Source organism: Salvelinus namaycush, unplaced genomic scaffold (assembly GCF_016432855.1).
Source record: "Salvelinus namaycush isolate Seneca unplaced genomic scaffold, SaNama_1.0 Scaffold241, whole genome shotgun sequence".
Lineage (NCBI taxonomy): Eukaryota > Metazoa > Chordata > Actinopteri > Salmoniformes > Salmonidae > Salvelinus > Salvelinus namaycush.
Genome location: NW_024059242.1, coordinates 75094 through 100768, shown reverse-complemented (window position 1 = coordinate 100768; position 25675 = coordinate 75094). Strand labels below are relative to the sequence as shown.

General features: G+C 42.7%; 1 protein-coding gene across 2 annotated transcripts in view; it reads left to right on the top strand.

The window, feature by feature from the left end:
* The first annotated feature begins 18033 nt into the window (after positions 1-18033).
* LOC120038864 (myosin heavy chain, fast skeletal muscle-like) overlaps positions 18034-25675 on the top strand; it is a 43294-nt gene continuing 35652 nt past the window's right edge. The window contains exons 1-3 of one of the 2 annotated variants that reach the window (XM_038984447.1): positions 18034-18249; positions 20255-20389; positions 20607-20763. In XM_038984447.1, the coding sequence (XP_038840375.1) occupies positions 18034-18249; positions 20255-20389; positions 20607-20763 (508 nt within the window). Of the gene's footprint in view, positions 18250-20242; positions 20390-20606; positions 20764-25675 lie in introns of both variants that reach the window. The other variant, XM_038984446.1, reaches the window with a different exon arrangement.

The following is a 25675-nucleotide window of genomic DNA, read 5'->3' as shown; positions in this document are numbered from 1 at the left end:
TGGTCAGTTGGAAAGGGGGATACCTAGTCAGTTGTACAGGGGGATACCTAGTCAGTTGGAAAGGGAAAGGGGGATACCTAGTCAGTTGGAAAGGGAAAGGGGGATACCTAGTCAGTTGGAAAGGGAAAGGGGGATACCTAGTCAGTTGTAAAGGGAAAGGGGGATACCTGGTCAGTTGTAAAGGGGGATACCTAGTCAGTTGTAAAGGGAAATGGGGACACCTGGTCAGTTGTAAAGGGAAAGGGGGATACCTAGTCAGTTGGAAAGGGAAAGGGGGATACCTAGTCAGTTGTAAGGGAAAGGGGGATACCTAGTCAGTTGGAAAGGGAAAGGGGGATACCTAGTCAGTTGTAAGGGGAAAGGGGGATGCCTAGTCAGTTGTAAGGGGAAAAGGGGATACCTAGTCAGTTGTAAAGGGAAAGGGGGATACCTAGTCAGTTGTAAAGGGAAAGGGGGATACCTAGTCAGTTGTAAGGGGACAGGGGGATACCTAGTCGGTTGTAAGGGGAAAGGGGGACACCTAGTCAGTTGTAAGGGGAAAGGGGGATACCTAGTCAGTTGTAAGGGGACAGGGGGATACCTAGTCAGTTGTAAGGGGAAAGGGGGATACCTAGTCAGTTGTAAGGGGAAAGGGGGACACCTAGTCGGTTGTAAGGGGAAAGGGGGATACCTAGTCAGTTGTAAGGGGAAAAGGGGATACCTAGTCAGTTGTAAAGGGAAAGTGGGATACCTAGTCGGTTGTAAGGGGAAAGGGGGATACCTAGTCAGTTGTAAGGGGAAAGGGGGATACCTAGTCAGTTGTAAGGGGAAAAGGGGATACCTAGTCAGTTGTAAAGGGAAAGTGGGATACCTAGTCAGTTGTAAAGGGAAAGTGGGATACCTAGTCAGTTGTAAAGGGAAAGTGGGATACCTAGTCAGTTGTAAAGGGAAAGGGGGACACCTGGTCAGTTGTAAGGGGAAAGGGGGATACCTAGTCAGTTGTAAAGGGAAAGTGGGATACCTAGTCGGTTGTAAGGGGAAAGGGGGATACCTAGTCAGTTGTAAAGGGAAAGGGGGACACCTGGTCAGTTGTAAGGGGAAAGGGGGATACCTAGTCAGTTGTAAAGGGAAAGTGGGATACCTAGTCAGTTGAAAAGGGAAAGGGGGATACCTAGTCAGTTGTAAAGGGAAAGTGGGATACCTAGTCAGTTGAAAAGGGAAAGTGGGATACCTAGTCAGTTGTAAAGGGAAAGTGGGATACCTAGTCAGTTGTAAAGGGAAAGTGGGATACCTAGTCAGTTGAAAAGGGAAAGGGGGATACCTAGTCAGTTGTAAGGGGAAAGGGGGATACCTAGTCAGTTGTAAGGGGAAAGGGGGATACCTAGTCAGTTGTAAAGGGAAAGGGGGATACCTAGTCAGTTGGAAAGGGGGATACCTAGTCGGTTGTAAGGGGAAAGGGGGACACCTAGTCAGTTGTAAGGGGAAAGGGGGATACCTAGTCAGTTGTAAGGGGAAAGGGGGGTACCTAGTCAGTTGGAAAGGGGGATACCTAGTCAGTTGGAAAGGGAAGGGGGGATACCTAGTCAGTTGTAAAGGGAAAGGGGGAAACCTAGTCAGTTGTAAGGGGGATACCTAGTCAGTTGTAAGGGGAAAGGGGGATACCTAGTCAGTTGTAAGGGGAAAGGGGGGTACCTAGTCAGTTGGAAAGGGGTATACCTAGTCAGTTGGAAAGGGAAGGGGGGATACCTAGTCAGTTGTAAAGGGAAAGGGGGAAACCTAGTCAGTTGTAAGGGGGACACCTAGTCAGTTGTAAGGGGAAAGGGGGATACCTAGTCAGTTGTAAGGGGAAAGGGGGGTACCTAGTCAGTTGGAAAGGGGAAAGGGGGATACCTAGTCAGTTCTAAGGGGGATACCTAGTCAGTTGTAAGGGGAAAGGGGGATACCTAGTCAGTTGTTAAGGGGGATACCTAGTCAGTTGTAAAGGGAAAGTGGGATACCTAGTCAGTTCTAAGGGGGAAGGGGGATACCTAGTCAGTTCTAAGGGGGAAGGGGGATACCTAGTCAGTTCTAAGGGGGATACCTAGTCAGTTGGAAAGGGAAAGGGGGAAACCTAGTCAGTTGTAAGGGGGATACCTAGTCAGTTGTAAGGGGGAAACCTAGTCAGTTGTAAAGGGAAAGGGGGGATACCTAGTCAGTCGTACAACTGAATGCCTTCAACTGAAATGTGTCTTCCGCATTTAACCCAGGTATTTGACTGATCTGTTTAATGGTCCTATCAGGTTTCATATATAGTCATTTGAATTTAATTTCTCTACCATAAATCCACGTCGTTTTAGAGAATTTGACAGTACGCCCAATCGGCCTTACAACCCCAACCGTATCTCGTTGTGTGGGTGAGCAGTTTACTGATGTCAAAGTTGTAAACAGAGTGTCCCATGGTGGGGGTGGGTTATGGTATGGGCAGGCATAAGCTACGCACAACGAACACAATTGCATTTTATCGATGGCAATTTGAATGCACAGAGATACCATGACGAGATGCTAAGGCCCATTGTCGTGCCATTCATCCGCCGCCATCACCTCATGTTTCAGCATGATAATACACGACGCCATGTCGCAAGGATCTGTACACAATTCCTGGAAGCTGAAAATGTCCCAGTTCTTCCATGGCCTGCATACTCACCAGACATGTCACTCATTGAGCATGTTTGGGATGCTCTGGATCTATGTGTACGACAGCATGTTCCAGTTCCCGCCAATATTCAGAAACTTCGCACATCCATTGAAGAGGAGTGGGACAACATTCCACAGGCCACAATCAACAGCCTGATCAACTCTATGTGAAGGAGATGTGTCGCTGCATGAGGCAAATGTTGCTGACACCAGATACTGACTGGTTTTCTGATCCACGCCCCTACTTTTTCTTTTAACTTCATCTGTGACCAACAGATGCATATCTGTATTCCCAGTCATGTGAAATCCATAGATTAGGGCCTAATGAATTTCTTTCAATTAAGTGATTTCCTTATATGAACTATAACTGTAAAATCTTTGATTTGTTGCATTTTGCTTTTATATTTTTGTTCAGTATATGTTTTGATTTCTAAGACATTCTAAGGTTTGTATCATTCACAACTGAAGTTGCCCAATAACTCTAAATCTAGCGTATAGAACCCATTTCAAATGATCACTTTTACGCTCAACATAGCCACTTCATATGCGCACTCTCTCCGGAATGGGAAAATATTATTTCTATTTTACTATTTTAGTTCAATTTTATTCTTCTTACTATAAAATCATATAATATAAAATAATGGCACAGGACTTAAAGTCATATCTTTTTGCTAAATGAACTAGTTACAGCCTAAGGCATGGAGCATAGCCAGATAACATACAGTAGGCCAATTCATATTCCGTTCTTCTGAAATACATTTTCTTCATATCAGAATGTTTCTTTAGACCTAAAATACATCATGGATTTATTGTGATGGTGTATATTTGATTGATTTATTAGACTTTTTATAATGTAGATGTTCCAAAGGCTTGTATGTGTGGAGTCCTGGCGATGCTAAACATGTTTATGCTAATGAATGGTTAATTACTGTGAGACCGGCAGCCTTTTGCATGACAATAACTGTCTGACAAAATGTCATGACCGCCACAGCCCTAGTCATATCCTCTGGTGTATGGCTCAAATGGCAGCAGACCTGCCAACAAAGCAAAGCTTGCTGAAATCTGTAAAGCCACAGAGAGATCCGGTACTGGACAGCATATTCTTTTGACCTTATTAGTTGACCACAAGGTTCTCAAAAAAAGATTTGCAAAGCTTGCTGAAAAATGCACCAGCTGCCCATTTGACACAAGTGTTTCTCCTTGTAAATGTATGACATTAATAGTACATTTCGCCCTCCATTGACTTCACACTGCTGAAAAGATCTCATAATCAATACTGTGGACCACAGAGAGATCTTATGCAGGCCAGCACATTATTTTGACCTTATTAGTCAACCAGGATGTCCTGGCATTGCTGACATTGGCCCCTATAATAGATCTGCAGCCAGATATGTGATCTGGAAAATAAGCAGAGCTCGGCTGTTTAGTGGATCCATGCCAGAGCATGTGACATTAATTAACATTTTCACATTTAGTTTTAGATTTTAACTGGCTGTTAGCTGTATTGGTATCGTGTAACAAATCCTGACGTGAGCCAAGGCATTGGGTGTCAGACAAACTCCTGTCTGTGGTGATAAAACTACTTGGCGAGCACAGACGGAGTCATTTAAAGCACTCTTAAATGTATTGGATCAAGTGTTACTGTCCGATCCTCCTCCCAAGGCCCTGCCAAAATATGTTAAATATATGCAATTGCAGTTTTATAGTGACAGTTTACTCAACTGCTTAATGACATCTGGCAGTTATCAGTATATCAGTAGTTATACCAGCCCTCACTCTGAACATAACATGTTCGGGATGGGAGCAGGAGCTACAGTCTCTGACAACTTGCTGTTTTCTGATTTGTTATTAAGTGTTTTTGTGTCATAGAATTTTACAAATATTAGATGAGTATGTCAGGATTAGGCATGGCTAGTTACTACTGTAATGACCTAGCAAATTACTCAAAATGAAAAGAGGTATTTAACTTGCTAAATTACAAAAAAGCATGATATCATTTGCTGACAAGAGACACACTCTACAGCTAAGGATGAAGCAAAACGGAAGAAAGGGTTAGTGATTGGCGAGGTTGTATTTTACCAATATGGAGGAAAGGTCTAGGGTTAGTGATTGGCGTGGGTGTATTTTACCAATATGGAGGAAAGGTCTAGGGTTAGTGATTGGGTAGGTTGTATTTTACCAATATGGAGGAAAGGTCTAGGGTTAGTGATTGGGTAGGTAGATTTTTTTCAAAATGGAAGAAAGGGTTAGTGATTGGGGAGGTTGTACAAAAGAGGGGTTCTTATTCTTTTTGGAAATCAGATATAATGTCCATTCCACTATAAAAGATCCTCACGGGATCATTTAATAAGATCAGCTGGGACATCTTATATGAATGTCTGAAATACAATACTTTAACTTTGGCGGGTCCCTCATAAAATTGTGAAAGGTATTGTATTATACCAGGTCTCTGCAACAAAATCATAAACAATGGACACAAGTCAGATAGTTTGAAATGATCAAGAGCAGTGAGACAGGGTGGTTTAGTTGTCTCTCAATTCAATGATCTTATGTCTGTTCCTTCACCAGATAAAAGACAACTAAATAACTCATTGTTCATCCTGATCAGACAGGTTTTTTACATGGACGACACATTGGAGATAATATATAACAACTACTAGAAATAATAGAACATCATGAAACATTTAAGAAGCCAGGAATGATATTTATAGCAAATTTTGAAAAGGCATTTGATAAAGTAAGACTGGATTTTTTTTTAAATGCCTGGATATTTTCAATTTTGGTAATTCTCTTATAAAATGGGTAAAAATAATGTACAGCAACCCCAGGTGTAAAATAGTAAATAATGGCTACTTCTCAGAGAGTTTTGAATTGTCAAGAGGAGTTAAACAAGGGTGTCCGCTGTCACCATGGACACCATATCTATTCGTTATGGCCATCGAAATGCTAGCTATTAAAATCAGATCCAATAACAACATTAGAGGATTAGAAATCCAAGGCTTAAAAACAAAGGTGTCCATGTATGCCGATGATTCAAGTTTTATATTAAGTCCTCAAGCTAGATCCCTGCAATGTCTCATTGAAGATCTAGATAAAGTTTCTGAACTCTCTGGACTAAAACCTAATTATGATAAGTGTACAATATTACTTATTGGATCCTTAAAAAATACAACTTTTACATTACCCTGCAGTTTACCTATAAAATGGGCTGATGGTGAAGTAAACATACTTGGTTTTCATATCACAAAATATATAAATAAGCTCTCCACAATGAATTTCAATAGAAAACTTGTAAAAATAGACAAGATCCTGCAACCATGGAGAGGTAAATACCTGTCTATTTATGGAAAAAAGGCCCTGATTAACTCCTTAGTCGTATCTTAGTTTACTCACTTACTTATGGCACTGCCTACTCCCGATGATTCGTTTTTCAAATCATATGAGCCAAAAATATTTCGCTTTATCTGGGACGCTAAACCAGACAAAATAAAATGGGCCTATCCATATAATGAATATGAATTGGGTGGGTTGAGATTATTAAATATAAAAGCACTAAACCTCTCTCTAAAAGCTTTACTCATTCAAAAGTTTTATTTGAACCCTAAATGGTTCTCCAGTAGATTACTAAGAAAAGCTCATCCATTGTTTAAAAATTGCCTTTTTGCCTTTGTGCAGATTGCCATGTTTCATTTTTGATTAATCGAAAATTATACTTTTTTCAAAGTATCTCTCTTTTTCAAACAAGCATTCAATCTGGCTACAATTTCAATTTCATCCCCCTGAAAATATAAAACTAATATTACAACAAATATTATGGCTGAACTCAAATGTGCTGGTTGATAAAATACCTGTATTTATGGGAAAGATGTTTGAAAGGGTATTTTGTTCTTAAATGATATTGTAAATTGGAATGGTAAAGTTATGTCCTTCATAGAGTTCAGAATTGTACGGAAAGGTCTGCTCAATCCAAGAACCAATTGATTACAGCATTTCCCCAAAAATGGAGGAGGCGGGTGGCAGCAGGTAGGGAACTGGTCTGTTGCCTAATATAAAAGATCAAAACAATAAAAATAGCATAAATAGGAAAGTATAGCAGTTTCATTTGAGGACCAGGATGTTGACAGCTGTGCCATACAGATTGCAAAATAGTTGGGAAGAGATTTTTGATGTACTGATTCCATGGTACATGAGTTGATATATAAAACAACGCAGATTCAAGACTTTGTGCTTTTCAGCTAAAATTATTATATAGAATTCTTGCCACCAACATAATGTTGAATATTTGGGGCATAAAATCATCGAAGCTCTGCAGATTTTGTTGTGAGGATACAGAATCAATAGACCATTTATTTTAGTATTGCCCTCAGGTAGCCTGTTTCTGGTCTCAGGTTCAGGAATGGCTGAAAATGCATAGCATTGATCTAAAATTGACCCTAGAAATAGTACTGTTAGGAGATCTAGATAGACCGGGTCAGTCAATTACTAATATACTAATACTCCTTGTAAAAGCATTTATCTTCAACTCGCAATCTGTGGATTCTATTTGATTAGATACATTGAAATTGTACGTTAAACATCACAGCATAGTTGAAAGATATGTGTTGCGTAAAAACCCGAAGTGGGTGGCCAGCAGAGATAGATGGGATGGGCTGAGGGAAGCTGAGGGTTGGGATGTGGAATTGGAGACAAGTGGGAGTGGAGTTACTGGGTGGGAGATAGAATGATGGTCAAAGATAAAAGTATTAAAAAAATTTAAGTCAAAATAAAACATAATAAAAAGTACATTTGAATGACACTCAGTGGCAGTGTTTTTACAACTAATGCTGGTTTGCCTGATGCTGATGCCATGCAGGTGTTTGTGCACATGCATATACACACACTCTCATTAAAATAAACACATACAAGAACACACACATACATGTAACAGACATGCACACAAACATATACAGTTGGCATGGCTGCTATGATTTCAGTTGTCCTTCATGTCCTTTGTTTTAAATTTGTTTAGTTTCATTTTTTTATTTTTTTTGCATTGTTGTTTTCTGTTTTCTTCTGTCTTTTCCTTTTTTCTCTTTAGTTCTCTTGGTTGTTGCTGCATTGGGGGGTTCATTATCTTGGTTGTTGGTGCATTGGGGGGTTCTTGGGGGTGGGGAATGAAATTCATTTTATTTATTTATTTATTCTTCCTGTGGGGGACTGTGGGAGGGGTCTCGAATGGTTGAGGGACAGCTATTTGGGAACTGTGGGGGGGGATCTTGGAGGGTTCGGGTTCACGTTTTTTGGCCTGGTGGGAGATCGGTCAACATGCCCTTGAGCAGGACATTGACCCTGGATGCTTCTGTGTGTCGCTCTGAATGGGAATCTGTTGGATGACTGGTATGATGTAGTTATTGAGCGGATTCATTGCAGGTATATTGTATGTTTCGAATATTCAATAAATAAAATAAAAAATATATATACTAAATTACTCATTTAATATAGTATAACTGAGTATGATCATTTAATATAGTATAGCTGAGTATTATCATGTAATATGTTATAACTGAATATTACTAATTTAATATAGTATTTTTTTAGTATTGTTTTTTTTCTCACTTTTATTTATACAGCGTGGGTCACCATTGAGACCAGGGTCTCATTTACAAGGGAGCCCTGTGAATAAAATGTAACACAAAATAATGTAAAATAACAATATCAGTACAATAAAATACAACATTAATCAAAACAAACACAACTCTCATCCTGTATCTAAACTGTCCAATGGAGACCAGCGAGTCCAGCTCCAATGGAGACCAGCTTCAATGGAGACCAGCGAGTCCAGCTCCAATGGAGACCAGCGAGTCCAGCTCCAATGGAGACCAGCGAGTCCAGCTTCAATGGAGACCAGCGAGTCCAGCTCCAATGGAGACCAGCGAGTCCAGCTCCAATGGAGACCAGCGAGTCCAGCTCCAATGGAGACCAGCAAGTCCAGCTTCAATGGAGACCAGCTTCAATGGAGACCAGCTTCAATGGAGACCAGCGAGTCCAGCTTCAATGGAGACCAGCGAGTCCACCTTCAATGGAGACCAGCTTCAATGGAGACCAGCTTCAATGGAGACCAGCGAGTCCAGCTTCAATGGAGACCAGCTTCAATGGAGACCAGCTTCAATGGAGACCAGCGAGTCCAGCTTCAATGGAGACCAGCTTCAATGGAGACCAGCGAGTCCAGCTTCAATGGAGACCAGCTTCAATGGAGACCAGCGAGTCCAGCTTCAAGGTGGCCTGAAGGCCTTGAACTGGGGGAATACAAACTAAAAGCATGGAGACCAGCGAGTCCAGCTTCAAGGTGGTCTGAAGGCCTTGAACTGGGGGAATACAAACTAAAAGCATGGAGACCAGCGAGTCCAGCTTCAAGGTGGCCTGAAGGCCTTGAACTGGGGAAATACAAACTAAAAGCATGGAGACCAGCGAGTCCAGCTTCAAGGTGGCCTGAAGGCCTTGAACTGGGGGAATACAAACTAAAAGCATGGAGACCAGCGAGTCCAGCTTCAAGGTGGCCTGAAGGCCTTGAACTGGGGGAATACAAACTAAAAGCATGGAGACCAGCGAGTCCAGCTTCAAGGTGGCCTGAAGGCCTTGAACTGGGGGAATACAAACTAAAAGCATGGAGACCAGCGAGTCCAGCTTCAAGGTGGCCTGAAGGCCTTGAACTGGGGGAATACAAACTAAAAGAATGGAGACCAGCGAGTCCAGCTTCAAGGTGGCCTGAAGGCCTTGAACTGGGGGAATACAAACTAAAAGAATGGAGACCAGCGAGTCCAGCTTCAAGGTGGCCTGAAGGCCTTGAACTGGGGGAATACAAACTAAAAGCATGGAGACCAGCGAGTCCAGCTTCAAGGTGGTCTGAAGGCCTTGAACTGGGGGAATACAAACTAAAAGCATGGAGACCAGCGAGTCCAGCTTCAAGGTGGCCTGAAGGCCAACTGGGGGAATACAAACTAAAAGCATGGAGACCAGCGAGTCCAGCTTCAAGGTGGCCTGAAGGCCTTGAACTGGGGGAATACAAACTAAAAGAATGGAGACCAGCGAGTCCAGCTTCAAGGTGGCCTGAAGGCCTTGAACTGGGGGAATACAAACTAAAAGCATGGAGACCAGCGAGTCCAGCTTCAAGGTGGTCTGAAGGCCTTGAACTGGGGGAATACAAACTAAAAGCATGGAGACCAGCGAGTCCAGCTTCAAGGTGGCCTGAAGGCCTTGAACTGGGGGAATACAAACTAAAAGCATGGAGACCAGCGAGTCCAGCTTCAAGGTGGCCTGAAGGCCTTGAACTGGGGGAATACAAACTAAAAGCATGGAGACCAGCGAGTCCAGCTTCAAGGTGGCCTGAAGGCCTTGAACTGGGGGAATACAAACTAAAAGAATGGAGACCAGCGAGTCCAGCTTCAAGGTGTATGAAGATGGTCCCCAGTGATAAAATGCAGTGATGTATACGAAGATGGTCCCCAGTGATAAAATGCTGTGATGTATACGAAGATGGTCCCCAGTGATAAAATGCTGTGATGTGTATGAAGATGGTCCCCAGTGATAAAATGCAGTGATGTGTATGAAGATGGTCCCCAGTGATAAAATGCAGTGATGAGTACGAAGATGGTCTCCAGTGATAAAATGCAGTGATGTATACGAAGATGGTCCCCAGTGATAAAATGCAGTGATGTGTACGAAGATGGTCCCCAGTGATAAAATGCAGTGATGTGTATGAAGATGGTCCCCAGTGATAAAATGCAGTGATGTGTACGAAGATGCAGTAGTCAGTGATAAAATACAGTGATGTGTACGAAGATGCAGTAGTCAGTGATAAAATGCAGTGATGTGTATGAAGATGGTCCCCAGTGATAAAATGCAGTGATGTGTACGAAGATGCAGTAGTCAGTGATGGAATGAATCTAAAAATGTCAAAACAGAGGCAGGCGCAGGCATGTAGATTATATCACAATAATCAAGTGCTGGGAGAAATATTGCTTGAAAAATCTTCCCCCTACTTTCAAAAGGTGAGGCAGGATTTATTTCTATAAAAGAAACCAATCTTAATTATCATATTTTTTGTCAGTTTTTCAATGTATGTTTCAGAAGGTAGATTATCGTCAACCCAAGTAGTTATAATGGAGACCTTGCTCAATTTGGGCTCCATTCAATGTGCAAATATGCAGGTCCTCAGGGTCAATAGGGTTAGGGTTAGGGTTAGACCTAGAGAACAACATGAACTTGGTTTTATTAGCATTTAGCACTAGTTTAAGGTCAGTAAAGGATTTTGAATTGAGTCAAAACCATGCTAAAGGTCATGAATGGCCTGCTGTACGGAGGGGGAACAGGACTAAATGACTATTTTAACAGAAAGAACAATATTATTTATGTAAATAGTGAAGAGAACAGGGCCCAAAATGGACCACTGCGGCACACCTTTCATAATATTGTGGAAATTAGATATGATACCATCGGTAAGTACACATTGTCTCCTGTTCGTTCGATAGTTCTTGAACCAATAGCAAGACACATGAAGAAACGTATGGAATGCTTTCAACAGATCCATAAATAAGGCAGCACAATGATTTTTAAGCATTAACAGGGCTATGTCCTGGTTTAAAACCAGACTGGTGCTCATCATCTAGACAGGTGTAGCTGCTGAAACAGGGCTATGTCCTGGTTTAAAACCAGACTGGTGCTCATCATCTAGACAGGTGTAGCTGCTGAAACAGGGCTATGTCCTGGTTTAAAACCAGACTGGTTCTCATCATCTAGACAGGTGTAGCTGCTGAAACAGTGCTATGTCCTGGTTTAAAACCAGACTGGTGCTCATCATCTAGACAGGTGTAGCTGCTGAAACAGTGCTATGTCCTGGTCTATAACCAGACTGGTGCTCATCATCTAGACAGGTGTAGCTGCTGAAACAGTGCTATGTCCTGGTTTAAAACCAGACTGGTGCTCATCATCTAGACAGGTGTAGCTGCTGAAACAGTGCTATGTCCTGGTTTAAAACCAGACTGGTGCTCATCATCTAGACAGGTGTAGCTGCTGAAACAGTGCTATGTCCTGGTTTAAAACCAGACTGGTGCTCATCATCTAGACAGGTGTAGCTGCTGAAACAGTGCTATGTCCTGGTTTAAAACCAGACTGGTGCTCATCATCTAGACAGGTGTAGCTGCTGAAACAGGGCTATGTCCTGGTTTAAAACCAGACTGGTGCTCATCATCTAGACAGGTGTAGCTGCTGAAACAGTGCTATGTCCTGGTTTAAAACCAGACTGGTGCTCATCATCTAGACAGGTGTAGCTGCTGAAACAGTGCTATGTCCTGGTTTAAAACCAGACTGGTTCTCATCATCTAGACAGGTGTAGCTGCTGAAACAGTGCTATGTCCTGGTTTAAAACCAGACTGGTGCTCATCATCTAGACAGGTGTAGCTGCTGAAACAGTGCTATGTCCTGGTTTAAAACCAGACTGGTGCTCATCATCTAGACAGGTGTAGCTGCTGAAACAGGGCTATGTCCAGGTTTAAAACCAGACTGGTGCTCATCATCTAGACAGGTGTAGCTGCTGAAACAGGGCTATGTCCAGGTTTAAAACCAGACTGGTGCTCATCATCTAGACAGGTGTAGCTGCTGAAACAGTGCTATGTCCTGGTCTATAACCAGACTGGTTCTCATTAAGAATAGAATAAGACATTTAAAAAGTTCTAAACTGAGAGTTGGTCAGGGACTCTAAAACTTTGGCAAGACAAGATAGCTTTAAATTGAACGGTAATTATCCACGTCAGAAGGATCTCCGTTTTTGTGTAAGGGGGGACTGTGCCATTCTCCAGATCTTAGGGATAACCCTTGAAACTTTTGTCAAGTAAAAAGTATAGTTTAATGATCCTGCAATAAGTGGGACAGAAAGCTGCAGCAAAAAGGGTTTAAGTGGGTCAGCCCCAGTGGATTGTTTTACATCAATCTTCAATAAGGCACTTAGTACATAGACATCAAATGGTCGAAATGAAGATGAGGAATGTGTATCTGGGAATTTATCGTTCTCTGCAACCAGAATTCTGTCCAATAAGGTGCCATCTGAGGCAAAGTGGTTATAAAAACAACAAAAATGACAATTTTATCTGAGGTTGTCCTAATCTGCTGGGGTATTGAGGGGGTGGAGATTCGTTTCAGAGATTGCACTGCCTTCCAGAAGGCAGGTGGATTCCCAGCATTCTCAGACACACAGTTCAAGAAGTACACTATATATACAAAAGTATGTAGATACCCCTTCAAATTAGTGCTGACAGGTGTATAAAATTGAGCACACAGCCGTGCAATCTCCGTAGACTGACATTGGCAGTAGAATGGCCTGTACTGAAGAGCTCAGTGACTTTCAACGTAGCACCGTCATAGGATGCCACTTTCCCAACAATTCAGTTAGTCACATTTCTGCACTGCTAAAGCTGCCCGGTCAACTATAAGTGCTGTTATTGTGAAGTGTAAACAACAGCTCAGCCGCGAAGTGGTAGGCCACACAAGCTCACAGAACGGGAACGCTGAGGGCTGAGGCGCGTAGCGCAGAAAAAACGTCTGTCCTCAGTTGCAACACTCACTACCGAGTTCCAAACTGCCTCTGGAAGCAACATCAGATGTTTGCCAGGATGATTCATGAAATGAGTTTCCATGGCCGAGCAGCCGCATACAAGTCTAAGATCACCATGCTTAATGCCAAGCGTCGGCTGGAGTGGTGTAAAGCTCGTCGCCATTGGACTCTGGAGCAGTGCAAATGCGTTTTTCTGGAGTGATAAATCGTGTTTTCTGGAGTGATAAACCGTGCTTCTACACCTGCATTGCTTGCTGTTTGGGGTTTTAGGCTGGGTTTCTGTACAGCACTCGAGATATTAGCTGATGTACGAAGGGCTATATAAAAAATATAAATAAATAAAATAAATAAAATAAATCATGCTTCACCATCTGGCAGTCCGATGGATGAATATGGGTTTGGCGGATGCCAGGAGAACGCTACCTGCCCCATTGCATAGTGCCAAATGTAAAGTTTAGTGGATGATGGTCTGGGGCTTTTTCATGGTTCGGGCTAGGCCTCTTAGTTCAAGTGAAGGGAAATCTTAATGCTACAGCATACAATGACATTCTAGATGATTCTGTGCTTCAAACTTTGTGGCAACAGTTTGTGGAAGGCCCTTTCCTGTGTTAGCGTGACAGTTCCCCAATACACAAAGCGAGGTCCATACAGAAATGGTTTGTCGAGATTGGTGTGGAAGAACTTCACTGGCCTGCACAGAGCCCTGACCTCAACCCCATGGAACACCTTTGGAATGAATTGGAATACCAACTGCGAGCCAGGCCTAGTCGCCCAACATCAGTGCCCGACCTCACGAATGCTCTTGTGGCTGAATAAAAGCAAGTCCCTGCAGCAATGTTCTAACATCTATTGGAAAGACTTCCCAGAAGAGTGGAGGCTGTTGTAGCAGCAAAGGGGGGACCAACTCCATATTAATACCCATGATTTTGGAATGAGATGTTTCAAATAAAATGTATTTATAAAGCCCTTCTTACATCAGCAGATGTCACAAAGTGCTTATACAGAAACCCAGCCTAAAACTGCAAACAGAAAGCAATGCAGATGTAGAAGCACGGTGGCTAGGAAAAACTTCTTATGAAGGCAGGAACCTAGGAATAAACCTAGAGAGGAACCAGGCTCTGAGGGGTGGCCAGTCCTCTTCTGACTGTGCCGGGTGGAGATTATAACCTAGGGAGAAACCTAGAGAGGAACCAGGCTCTGAGGGGTGGCCAGTCCTCTTCTGACTGTGCCGGGTGGAGAGGAACCAGGCTATGAGGGGTGGCCAGTCCTCTTCTGACTGTGCCGGGTGGAGAGGAACCAGGCTATGAGGGGTGGCCAGTCCTCTTCTGACTGTGCCGGGTGGAGAGGAACCAGGCTCTGAGGGGTGGCCAGTCCTCTTCTGACTGTGCCGGGTGGAGAGGAACCAGGCTCTGAGGGGTGGCCAGTCCTCTTCTGACTGTGCCGGGTGGAGAGGAACCAGGCTCTGAGGGGTGGCCAGTCCTCTTCTGACTGTGCCGGGTGGAGAGGAACCAGGCTCTGAGGGGTGGCCAGTCCTCTTTTGACTGTGCCGGGTGGAGAGGAACCAGGCTCTGAGGGGTGGCCAGTCCTCTTCTGACTGTGCCGGGTGGAGATTATAAGAGTACATGACCATTAAGGCTAGATTAATATGTTCAAATGTTCATAAATGACCAGCAGGGTCAAATAATAATCACAGTGGTTGTAAAGGGTGCAGCAAGTCAGCACCTCAGGAGTAAATGTCCGTTGGCTTTTCATAGCCTGACCATTCAGAGGTTGAGACAGCAGGTGCGGTAGAGAGAGTCAGAGAGCGAGAGAGGGAGAGTAGAAAACAGCAGGTCCGGGATCTGGAAGGGCATCTAGGAATCTTTGGGTTGTCTGAGAATTTATAGTGCGGCTTTTGATAATCCTTGGTTGAGGTCTGAGCAGATTATTTTCTGTGATTGCAAACGTAATAAAATGGTGGTCCGATAGAACAGGATTACTAGAAAAAACATTTATATCCACAGTATTAATTCCACTGGACAAAACTAGATCCAGGGTATGACTGTGGCAAATGCGTAGGTTCGGAGACGAGTTGGACAAAACTAGATCCAGGGTATGACTGTGGCAAATGCGTAGGTTCGGAGACGAGTTGGACAAAACTAGATCCAGGGTATGACTGTGGCAAATGCGTAGGTTCGGAGACGAGTTGGACAAAACTAGATCCAGGGTATGACTGTGGCAAATGCGTAGGTTCGGAGACGAGTTGGACAAAACTAGATCCAGGGTATGACTGTGGCAAATGCGTAGGTTCGGAGACGAGTTGGACAAAACTAGATCCAGGGTATGACTGTGGCAAATGCGTAGGTTCGGAGACGAGTTGGACAAAACTAGATCCAGGGTATGACTGTGGCAAATGCGTAGGTTCGGAGACGAGTTGGACAAAACTAGATCCAGGGTATGACTGTGGCAAATGCGTAGGTTCGGAGATGAGTTGGACAAAACCGATGGAGTCAATGATGGCTCCGAAAGCCTTTTGGAGAGGGTCTGTCGACTTTTCCATATGACTATTGAAGTATTTTAGTAAAATTAACCACAATAACCACAGTTAACCTAGTTAAATAACCACAACCACTCCACAATAAATAAATATATATATATATATATATTAACCTAGTTAAATAACCACAACCACTCTATAATACATAACCATAGTTAACCTAGTTAAATAACCACAACCACTCTATAATACATAACCATAGTTAACCTAGTTAAATAACCACAACCACTCTATAATACATAACCATAGTTAACCTAGTTAAATAACCACACTTTACATCTCCACCTGAGTGTCTGTGAGTCAGCGTGTAGTGAGTGCTTCCCCTGACAGCTTGATGGCTAGCCAATTTATAGCCAACATGTGTTATTGTTTTAGGAAACGGGGGATCACTGCAGTACTCAGCAAGGACTTCCCCATGTTCTAAATCAATAAAGTTTGATGGTTCTTTCCGCCTCAAAAAGCACAAGAAAGAGGATTGACACCCGTCGTCTCAGATTGTGCTGAAATCACTTATGTAGTTATGAACAGATATGATTAGCACTCCTGAAACATTATTTTGTTGAAATATAATTTGATCTCTGAGAAAATAAGCTCCCACCCCAATCCCACTCCAACAACCAGTATACAGTATCAGTTCTCTATGTCTGACAAGCGTTCTTTATCATAAATTAGTGTGAAAGTACCAGATTTGCCCCACTAGATGCCGCTGGTCCTACTACTGCCACTACACCCTTTTATCTAATTTAGTGGTCTCTTGTGTTTATTAAATGGATCACAACATTTTCTTTACAATTTTGGGAAGAAACCCAGTAGCTTTAGGTCATGATGAAAATAGGTGTCGTCATACTCACAATTCAAGCCCTCCTTGAAAGCAATTCAGTTTGTCCTTCTCTTTGCAACCTAATGCTTCAACCCAACTCTAGTGAATAATCCAACTCTCCCGAGCGTAACTTCGTTAACAGTATATCAGTGTCACCCTCCACATCCCCACAACCCCTCCTAAACTTTGTTAACAGTATATCAGTGTCCCCCTCTACCCCCCCCCCCAGACCAAGTTTGGAGCTTAGAGAAACATGTCCCTCAAATACAAAAACAAAGGTCACATATCATGCAATATCTTTAAAATAAATTGTCATAAACTCTTAGTCTGCAGGGTAAAAAAATGTTCTCTCCACCCACAAAACAGGCCAAAAAATATCTTCTGTCTACTTAAATATCTAAACATTTGTTAAAGGTTTTAAACATGTATTTAATAGAGTGGATTCACTCCATTACAGTATTTGAGTCCCAGTGGTATTTGATGATGTCATAATTTTTTGGTAATGGCCGCTATCCTTTATATAAATTCAGTGAAAATAAATTGAGACTAATATTCAATTCCAAAGTCATGTAGTGTGGTGCTCCTGGAAGTTGGTGACGCTGGTAAGACAGAGAAATACAGAGGTCTCTCCTCCAATCCATTTCCTTAACCAGAGTGGTCCATAATTAACTTGTGCTTGGTTGGCACTTTCAACCAGATATAAGGAGACTGAGGCACCAGCATCCACAAGTCAGATACCTTCTTCCTCTGTGGTAAGGCTGTCTCCATCTCCTCACATTTTTACCTTTGGATCATATTTGTGCTCAGCATCTGCAACAGTAACTAACTGCACTGTTTAAATTTAGTTCTACATTTTTTTTACGTGTCTATTGAAAGATGTTACAATATGCAATCAAGTGGCTTTGATTTAAAATGTTGCTTAAAAAATGTGTATTACTTTAAATGTGTTTTACTTCAAATCTGTACCTTTCATTTACTGTCAAATGTGATGCTCCTGCACTTGTTTGGAATTTGAGTGGTCTATAATGTAACTGAGTTTTCAGGGGTGTACATTTGAATTCTTTACATAATGTGTAGTAAAGTGAGTTGCCACTAGGAAAATGAAAGTTACCAGTTGCACCTGTAGCTGAATTGGAAATGGCTGTAATGATTGTGTTGAATGATGCCATTCAAAAAAAAAATGATTCGGGGGCTAAATGATAAGGCTTTGGACTTGTGAATATTCACACCCCCCCTACTGTTTCACAGCATCCTCCAAGAAGTACAACGTAATCTGTAGGAGGAGGGAAAGAAGGTGAGACATGGTTTTAGTCTTCACATTAAAAGTGACAAAAAATATTATATGAGATATGTCGCTCACCTAACTCTGATGACTAGTGAGGAAGCGCCACAGAGTCCTTTCTTTTTCTTATTTAATCTCTTTCCTAGTGATCCGTCACCATGAGCACGGACGCGGAGATGGCCATCTACGGCAAGGCTGCCATATACCTCCGTAAGCCTGAGAGGGAGAGGATTGAGGCACAAACAGCACCCTTTGATTCAAAGAATTCCTGCTATGTGTCAGATGCCAAGGAGCTTTACCTTAAGGGTTTAATTACTGGCAGGGCCGACGGAAAGTGTACTGTGACAGTCACAAATCCTAACGGCACTAAGGAGGTAAGCCTGATTTGAAAAGTGTTGAAGTTTGTGGAATTACTCTATTTTTCTAAACCTTAACTAGGCTAGTCAGTTAAGAACAAATTCTTATTTACAATGATGGCCTACAAAAAGGCACAATACCTCCTGTGGGGACGGAGGCTGGGATATATATATATTCTTTTATATGAAAAAATATATAGGACAAAACACACATCACGACAAGAGACAACGCTACATAAAGAGAGACCTAAGACAACGACATAGCAAGGCAGCAACACATGACAGCACAGCATGGCAGCAGCACATGACAGCACAGCATGGCAGCAGCACAACATGGTAGCAGCACAGAACATGGTACAAACATTATTGGGCCCAGACAACAGCACAAAGGGCAAGAAGGTAGAGAGAACAATACATCACACAAATCAGCCACAACTGTCAGTAAGATTGTCCATGATGGAGTCTTTGAATGAAGAAATTTAGATAAAACTGTCCAGTTTGCGTGTTCGTCGCTAGCTGCAGCGAACTGAAAAGACGAGCGACCCAGGGATGTGTGTGCTTTGGGGACCTTTAACAGAATGTGACTGGCAGTACGGGTGTTGTATGGGGAGGATGAGGCCTGCAGTAGATATCTCAGATAGGGGGGAGTGAGGCCCAAGAAAGTTGAACAAATAAGCATCAACCAGTGTGTCTTGCGACGGGTATACAGAGATGACCAGTTTACAGAGGAGTATAGAGTGCAGTGATGTGTCCTATAAGGAGCATGGGTGGCAAATCTGATGGCCAAATGGTAAAGAACATCTAGCCGCTCGAGAGCAACCTTACCTGCCGATCTGTAAATTACATCTCCGTAATCTAGCATGGGTAGGATGGTCATCAGAATCAGGGTTAGTTTGGCAGCTGGGGTGAAAGAGGAGCGATTACGATAGAGGAAACCAAGTCTAGAGTTAACCTTTAGCCTGCAGCTTTGATATGTGCTGAGAGAAGAACAGTCTAGCCATACTCCTAAGTACTTGTATGAGATGACTACCTCAATCTCTAAACCCTCAGAGGTAGTAATCACACCTGTTGGGAGAGGGGCATTCTTCTTACCAAACCACATGACCTTTGTTTTGGAGGTGTTCAGAACAAGGTTAAGGGCAGAGAAAGCTTGTTGGACACTAAAAAAGCTTTGTTGTAGAGCGTTTAACACAAAATCCGGGGAGGGGCCAGCTGAGTATAAGACTGTATCATCTGCATATAAATGGATGAGAGAGCTTCCTACTGCCTGAGCTATGTTGTTGAAGTAAATTGAGAAGAGTGTGGGGCCTAGGATTGAGCCTTGGGGTACTCCCTTGGTGACTGGCAGTGGAGAGAGGTAGTTAGCAAACCAGGCCAAAGACCCCTCAGAGACACCAATACTCCTTAGCTGGCCCACAAGAATGTGATGGTCTACCGTATCAAACGCTTTGGCCAAGTCAGTAAAAATAGCAGCACAACATTGCTTAGAATCAAGGGCAATGATGACATCATTGAGGACCTTTAAGGTTGCAATGACACATCCGTAACCTGAGTGGAAACCAGATTACGTACCCGAGAGAATACTACAGACATCAAGAAAGCCAGTCAGTTGATTTTTGACAAGTTTTACCAACACTTTTGATAAACATGGCAAAATAGAACTAAGCCTGTAACAGTTAGGATCAGCTTGATCTCCCCCTTAAAGAAAAAAATTGTAACAAAAGACAGATTAATAAGAAGGATTTATTTGTTTTCTGTAAACAGAATATAACCTTTAAACACATGATTTTTATAGCTACTGTTTAAAAATGGCATCATTTTTATATTGACTAGTCAAAAATCTCCATGTATGTGTCAGTGGGTGATAATATATATGTAGTTTATATGTAGATAACTACAATGTAGTTGGATTGAACAGGGCTGCACATACAAATACACACGTGTATTTAATGAGCAACACGTTTTCAGTCGTGTCCAGTTTGATCTGCATCTAGATTTCTGACTGTTTCAGGAAGGAAAAGAGTTCAAAGATGCAGACATCTTCCAGATGAACCCCCCTAAATACGATAAGATTGAGGACATGGCCATGATGACCTACCTGAATGAAGCCTCTGTGTTGTACAACCTCAAAGAGCGTTACGCAGCATGGATGATCTATGTAAGTAGCCTGCATAAACACAGACACACATACATGAACATAACAAACACACACATACAATACTACACATCCGTGAATGGTAGAAACGAACACATACCAATACAGCAGATCTACATCAGTATCTCAGAGTGTACACCCACATCCTCACACAGAAATCCAGGTAAATGTCAGTCAGATTTTGCTAATCCCCTAATTGAATTGAATCCCTTTCATCCAGACCTACTCTGGGCTGTTCTGTGCCACGGTGAACCCCTACAAGTGGCTCCCCGTGTACGACATGGAGGTTGTCAACGCTTACAGAGGGAAGAAGAGGATGGAGGCTCCACCCCATATCTTCTCCGTCTCTGACAACGCCTTTCAGTTCATGCAGATCGGTACGAGCTCTCGCGGATGTATGGATGGATGGATGAATGGATGGAAGGAAGTTAAAATATGCTTTAGAGAGGTATCTACTGCTTTCTAGTCTAGGTTTGAACAGTCTGCTGGGAATATCTGATTTCACTAGCCTTGAATGTAAAATGCCAAGGCAGCAGCTACTCTTCCTGGGGTTTATTATGGATCCCCATTAGTTCCTGCCAAGGCAGCAGCTACTCTTCCTGGGGTTTATTATGGATCCCCATTAGTTCCTGCCAAGGCAGCAGCTACTCTTCCTGGGGTTTATTATGGATCCCCATTAGTTCCTGCCAAGGGAGCAGCTGCTCTTCCTGGGGTTTATTATGGATCCCCATTAGTTCCTGCCAAGGCAGCAGCTACTCTTCCTGGGGTTTATTAAGGATCCCCATTAGTTCCTGCCAAGGCAGCAGCTACTCTTCCTGGGGTTTATTATGGATCCCCATTAGTTCCTGCCAAGGCAGCAGCTGCTCTTCCTGGGGTTTATTATGGATCCCCATTAGTTCCTGTCAAGGCAGCAGCTACTCTTCCTGGGGTTTATTATGGATCACCATTAGTTCCTGCCAAGGCAGCAGCTGCTCTTCCTGGGGTTTATTATGGATCCCCATTAGTTCCTGCCAAGGCAGCAGCTACTCTTCCTGGGGTTTATTATGGATCCCCATTAGTTCCTGTCAAGACAACAGCTACTCTTCCTGGGGTTTATTATGGATCCCCATTAGTTCCTGCCAAGGCAGCAGCTACTCTTCCTGGGGTTTATTATGGATCCCCATTAGTTCCTGCCAAGGCAGCAGCTGCTCTTCCTGGGGTTTATTATGGATCCCCATTAGTTCCTGCCAAGGCAGCAGCTACTCTTCCTGGGGTTTATTATGGATCCCCATTAGTTCCTGCCAAGGCAGCAGCTACTCTTCCTGGGGTTTATTATGGATCCCCATTAGTTCCTGCCAAGGCAGCAGCTGCTCTTCCTGGGGTTTATTATGGATCCCCATTAGTTCCTGCCAAGGCAGCAGCTACTCTTCCTGGGGTTTATTATGGATCCCCATTAGTTCCTGCCAAGGCAGCAGCTGCTCTTCCTGGGGTCCAGCAACATTAAGGCAGTTATATACAATTAAAAACATAGCACATTTCATAGCTATCAATATGTTTTTACCATAACAGTTTACAATCCAGGGTTACTCCAAGCAGTTTAGTAACCTCAAATTGCTCAATTTCCACATGATTTATTGCAAAATTGAGTTGAGGTTTAAGGTTTAGTAAATGACTTGTCCCAAATACAAGGCTTTTAGTTAAACAAATATTTAGGACTAATGTATTCCTTGCCACCCATTGTGAAACTGACTGCAGCTCTTTGTTAAGTGTTGCAGTGATTTCACTTGCTGTAGCAGCATGTAGTGTTGAGTCATCAGCATACATAGACACACAGGCAGTGTCAGAGACTCCAGTCACCCAAGTCATAGACTGTTCTCTCTGCTAACGCACGACAAGCGGTACCAGAGCGCCAAGTCTATGACCAAAAGGCTCCTTAACAACTTCTACCCCCAAGCCATAAGACTGCTGAACAATTAATTAAATGGCCACCGGACCATTAGATTGACCCCCTCTCCATTTGTTTTGTACACTGCTGCTACTCGCTGTTTATTATCTATGCATAGTCACTTCACCCCTACCTACATGTACAAATTACCTCAACTACCCTGTACCCCCGCACATTGACTCGGTACCGGTGCCCCCTGTATGTAGCCTCATTACTACCCTGTACCCCCGCACATTGACTCGGTACCGGTGCCCCCTGTATGTAGCCTCATTACTACCCTGTACCCCCGCACATTGACTCGGTACCGGTGCCCCCTGTATGTAGCCTCATTACTACCCTGTACCCCCGCACATTGACTCGGTACCGGTGCCCCCTGTATATAACCTCATTACTACCCTGTACCCCCGCACATTGACTCGGTACCGGTGCCCCCTGTATATAACCTCATTACTACCCTGTACCCCCGCACATTGACTCGGTACCGGTACCCCCTGTATATAACCTCATTACTACCCTGTACCCCTGCACACTGACTCGGTACCGGTGCCACCTGTATATAACCTCATTACTACCCTGTACCCCCGCACATTGACTCGGTACCGGTACCCCCTGTATATAACCTCATTACTACCCTGTACCCCTGCACATTGACTCGGTACCGGTACCCCCTGTATATAACCTCATTACTACCCTGTACCCCCGCACATTGACTCGGTACCGGTACCCCCTGTATATAGCCTCATTACTAACCTGTACCCCTGCACACTGACTCGGTACCGGTGCCCCCTGTATATAACCTCATTATTGTTATTTTATTGTGTTACTTTTTATACATTTTTACATTAGTTTATTTGGTAAATATTTTCGTAACTTTTCTTGAACTGCACTGTTGGTTAACCTTTCACGAGTATCAACCCCGTATCCGGGATCACCCCCCACCCCCCCCACACTGATTAGCATCGCTAGCATAGCTTCACAAGTAAATAGTAGCATCTAAATATCATTAAATCACAAGTCCAAGACACCAGATGAAAGATACAGATCTTGTGAATAAACCCATCATTTCTGTTTTTTAAAATGTTTTACAGGGAAGACACAATATGTAAATCTATTAGCTAACCACGTTAGCAAAATACACCATCTTTCTTTGTCCACCATTTTCTCTCTCCACCACTAGCTATCACCAATTCGGCTAAACTAAGATATTGATAGCAACAAACCAAGAAAAAAACTCATCAGATGACAGTCTGATAACATATTTATGGTATAGGATAGGTGTTGTTAGAAAAAAGTGCATATTTCAGGTAGAAATCACAGTTTACAATTGCACCGACCATCACAAATCGACTAGAATTACTAGATAGAGCAACGTGTATGACCAATTTACTCATCATAAAACATTTCATAAAAATAGACAAAGCATAGCAATGGAAAGACACAGTTCTTGTGATTTCAGACCATATTTCAGATTTTCTAAGCGTTTTTCAGCGAAAACACAATAAATCGATAAGTTAGCATACCACATGTACAAACGTTAGTAGAGCATGAATTCAAGGCAAAGGGAGCTATAACGTTATCATCGCCAAAATATATTAATTTTTTCACTAACCTTCTCAGAATTCTTCCGATGACACTCCTGTAACATCATTTTACAACATACATATACAGTTTGTTCGAAAAGGTGCATATTTAGCCATACAAAACCGTGGTTATACAATGGAAATAGTCACAACTCAAGCATCAAAATGAGGGACGTCAGCTTTCAGAGTGATCTAGTTTAATCCAAAGCTAATCATATACTTGACTAAAAAATACAGAGTTGACAGGAATCGAAAGACAAATTAGTTCTTAATGCAACCGCTGACTTACATTTTTAAAATTATCCTTACTTTTCAATACAGGGTTCGCCAAGTGAAGCTATACCAAACAAAATGGCGAAATATGCGTTTAAAATATTTCGACAGAACAACGATTTATCATATTAAATATTGCTTACTTTGAGCTGTTCTTCCATCAGATTCTTGGGCAATGTATTCTTTCTTGGGTTTAATCTTCTTTTGGTCGAAAGATGTCCTTTGTCCGTCTAAATGCCCGCTAACGTTCGACCGGGACCCCGAAATGTGCCCGGTGCTTCACATAGAAATGCATCAAAATCGCACTAAACGGATATAAATTGCTATAAAACGGTTTAAATTAACTACCTTATGATGTTTCTAAGTCCTATATCGAATTAAATTACAGACGGATACATTTCAAGTTGATAACCGAGCCTGTGAAAATGGCATCCGGAGGTCCCTTCCTGCGTAAGGGCGAGCGTCGAAAGGGGGGCTACTCTCACTCCTTGGTCTTTTATAACCTCTGAGAGCTACGGAGAAGGCCCATTCCACTTCTCATTGGTTACTGACATCCAGGGGAAGGCGGGTGCAGTTCGTGTCATTCCATAGGATAGACAGAGACCTTAAAAACTGATCTGAAACCAGAGCTTCGCTCTCAGACCTTTCACTGTCTGTCATGGATTTCGCTGTAGAAAGAGTTCTGGGTCACCCACAGACATCATTCCAACTTTGTATGAAACTAGAAAGTGTTTTCTATCCAATAGAATTAATAATATGCATATTGTACGAGCAAGAATTGAGTACTAGGCAGTTTAATTTGGAGACGACAAAATGCTAATTCGGAACAGCACCCCCTGTAGTCGCAAGAAGTTTTAAGGGCTTGTAAGTAAGCATTGCATGGTAAGGTCTACACTTGTTGTATTCGGCGCATGTGAGAAATAAAGTTTGATTTGATTTACTCAGTGCCAGTTACAGGTCATTAGTAAAGAATGAGACAAGTAAGTGACCTAAACAGCTGCCTGGATTATGGTGGATTCCATTAAAGAACACCCGCTGTGTTCTGTTAGACAGATAACTCTCAATCCACAGAGGACGTAAAGCCATGACTCAATCCACAATATAGCAGAGGACGTAAAGCCATGACTCAATCCACAATATAGCAGAGGACGTAAAGCCATGACTCAATCCACAATATAGCAGAGGACGTAAAGCCATGACTCAATCCACAATATAGCAGAGGACGTAAAGCCATGACTCAATCCACAATATAGCAGAGGACGTAAAGCCATGACTCAATCCACAATATAGCAGAGGACGTAAAGCCATGACTCAATCCACAATATAGCAGAGGACGTAAAGCCATGACTCAATCCACAATATAGCAGAGGACGTAAAGCCATGACTCAATCCACAATATAGCAGAGGACGTAAAGCCATGACTCAATCCACAATATAGCAGAGGACGTAAAGCCATAACACGTGTGTTTCCAGCGGCAGATAATGTCAAAAGCTGCACTGAAGTCTAACAAA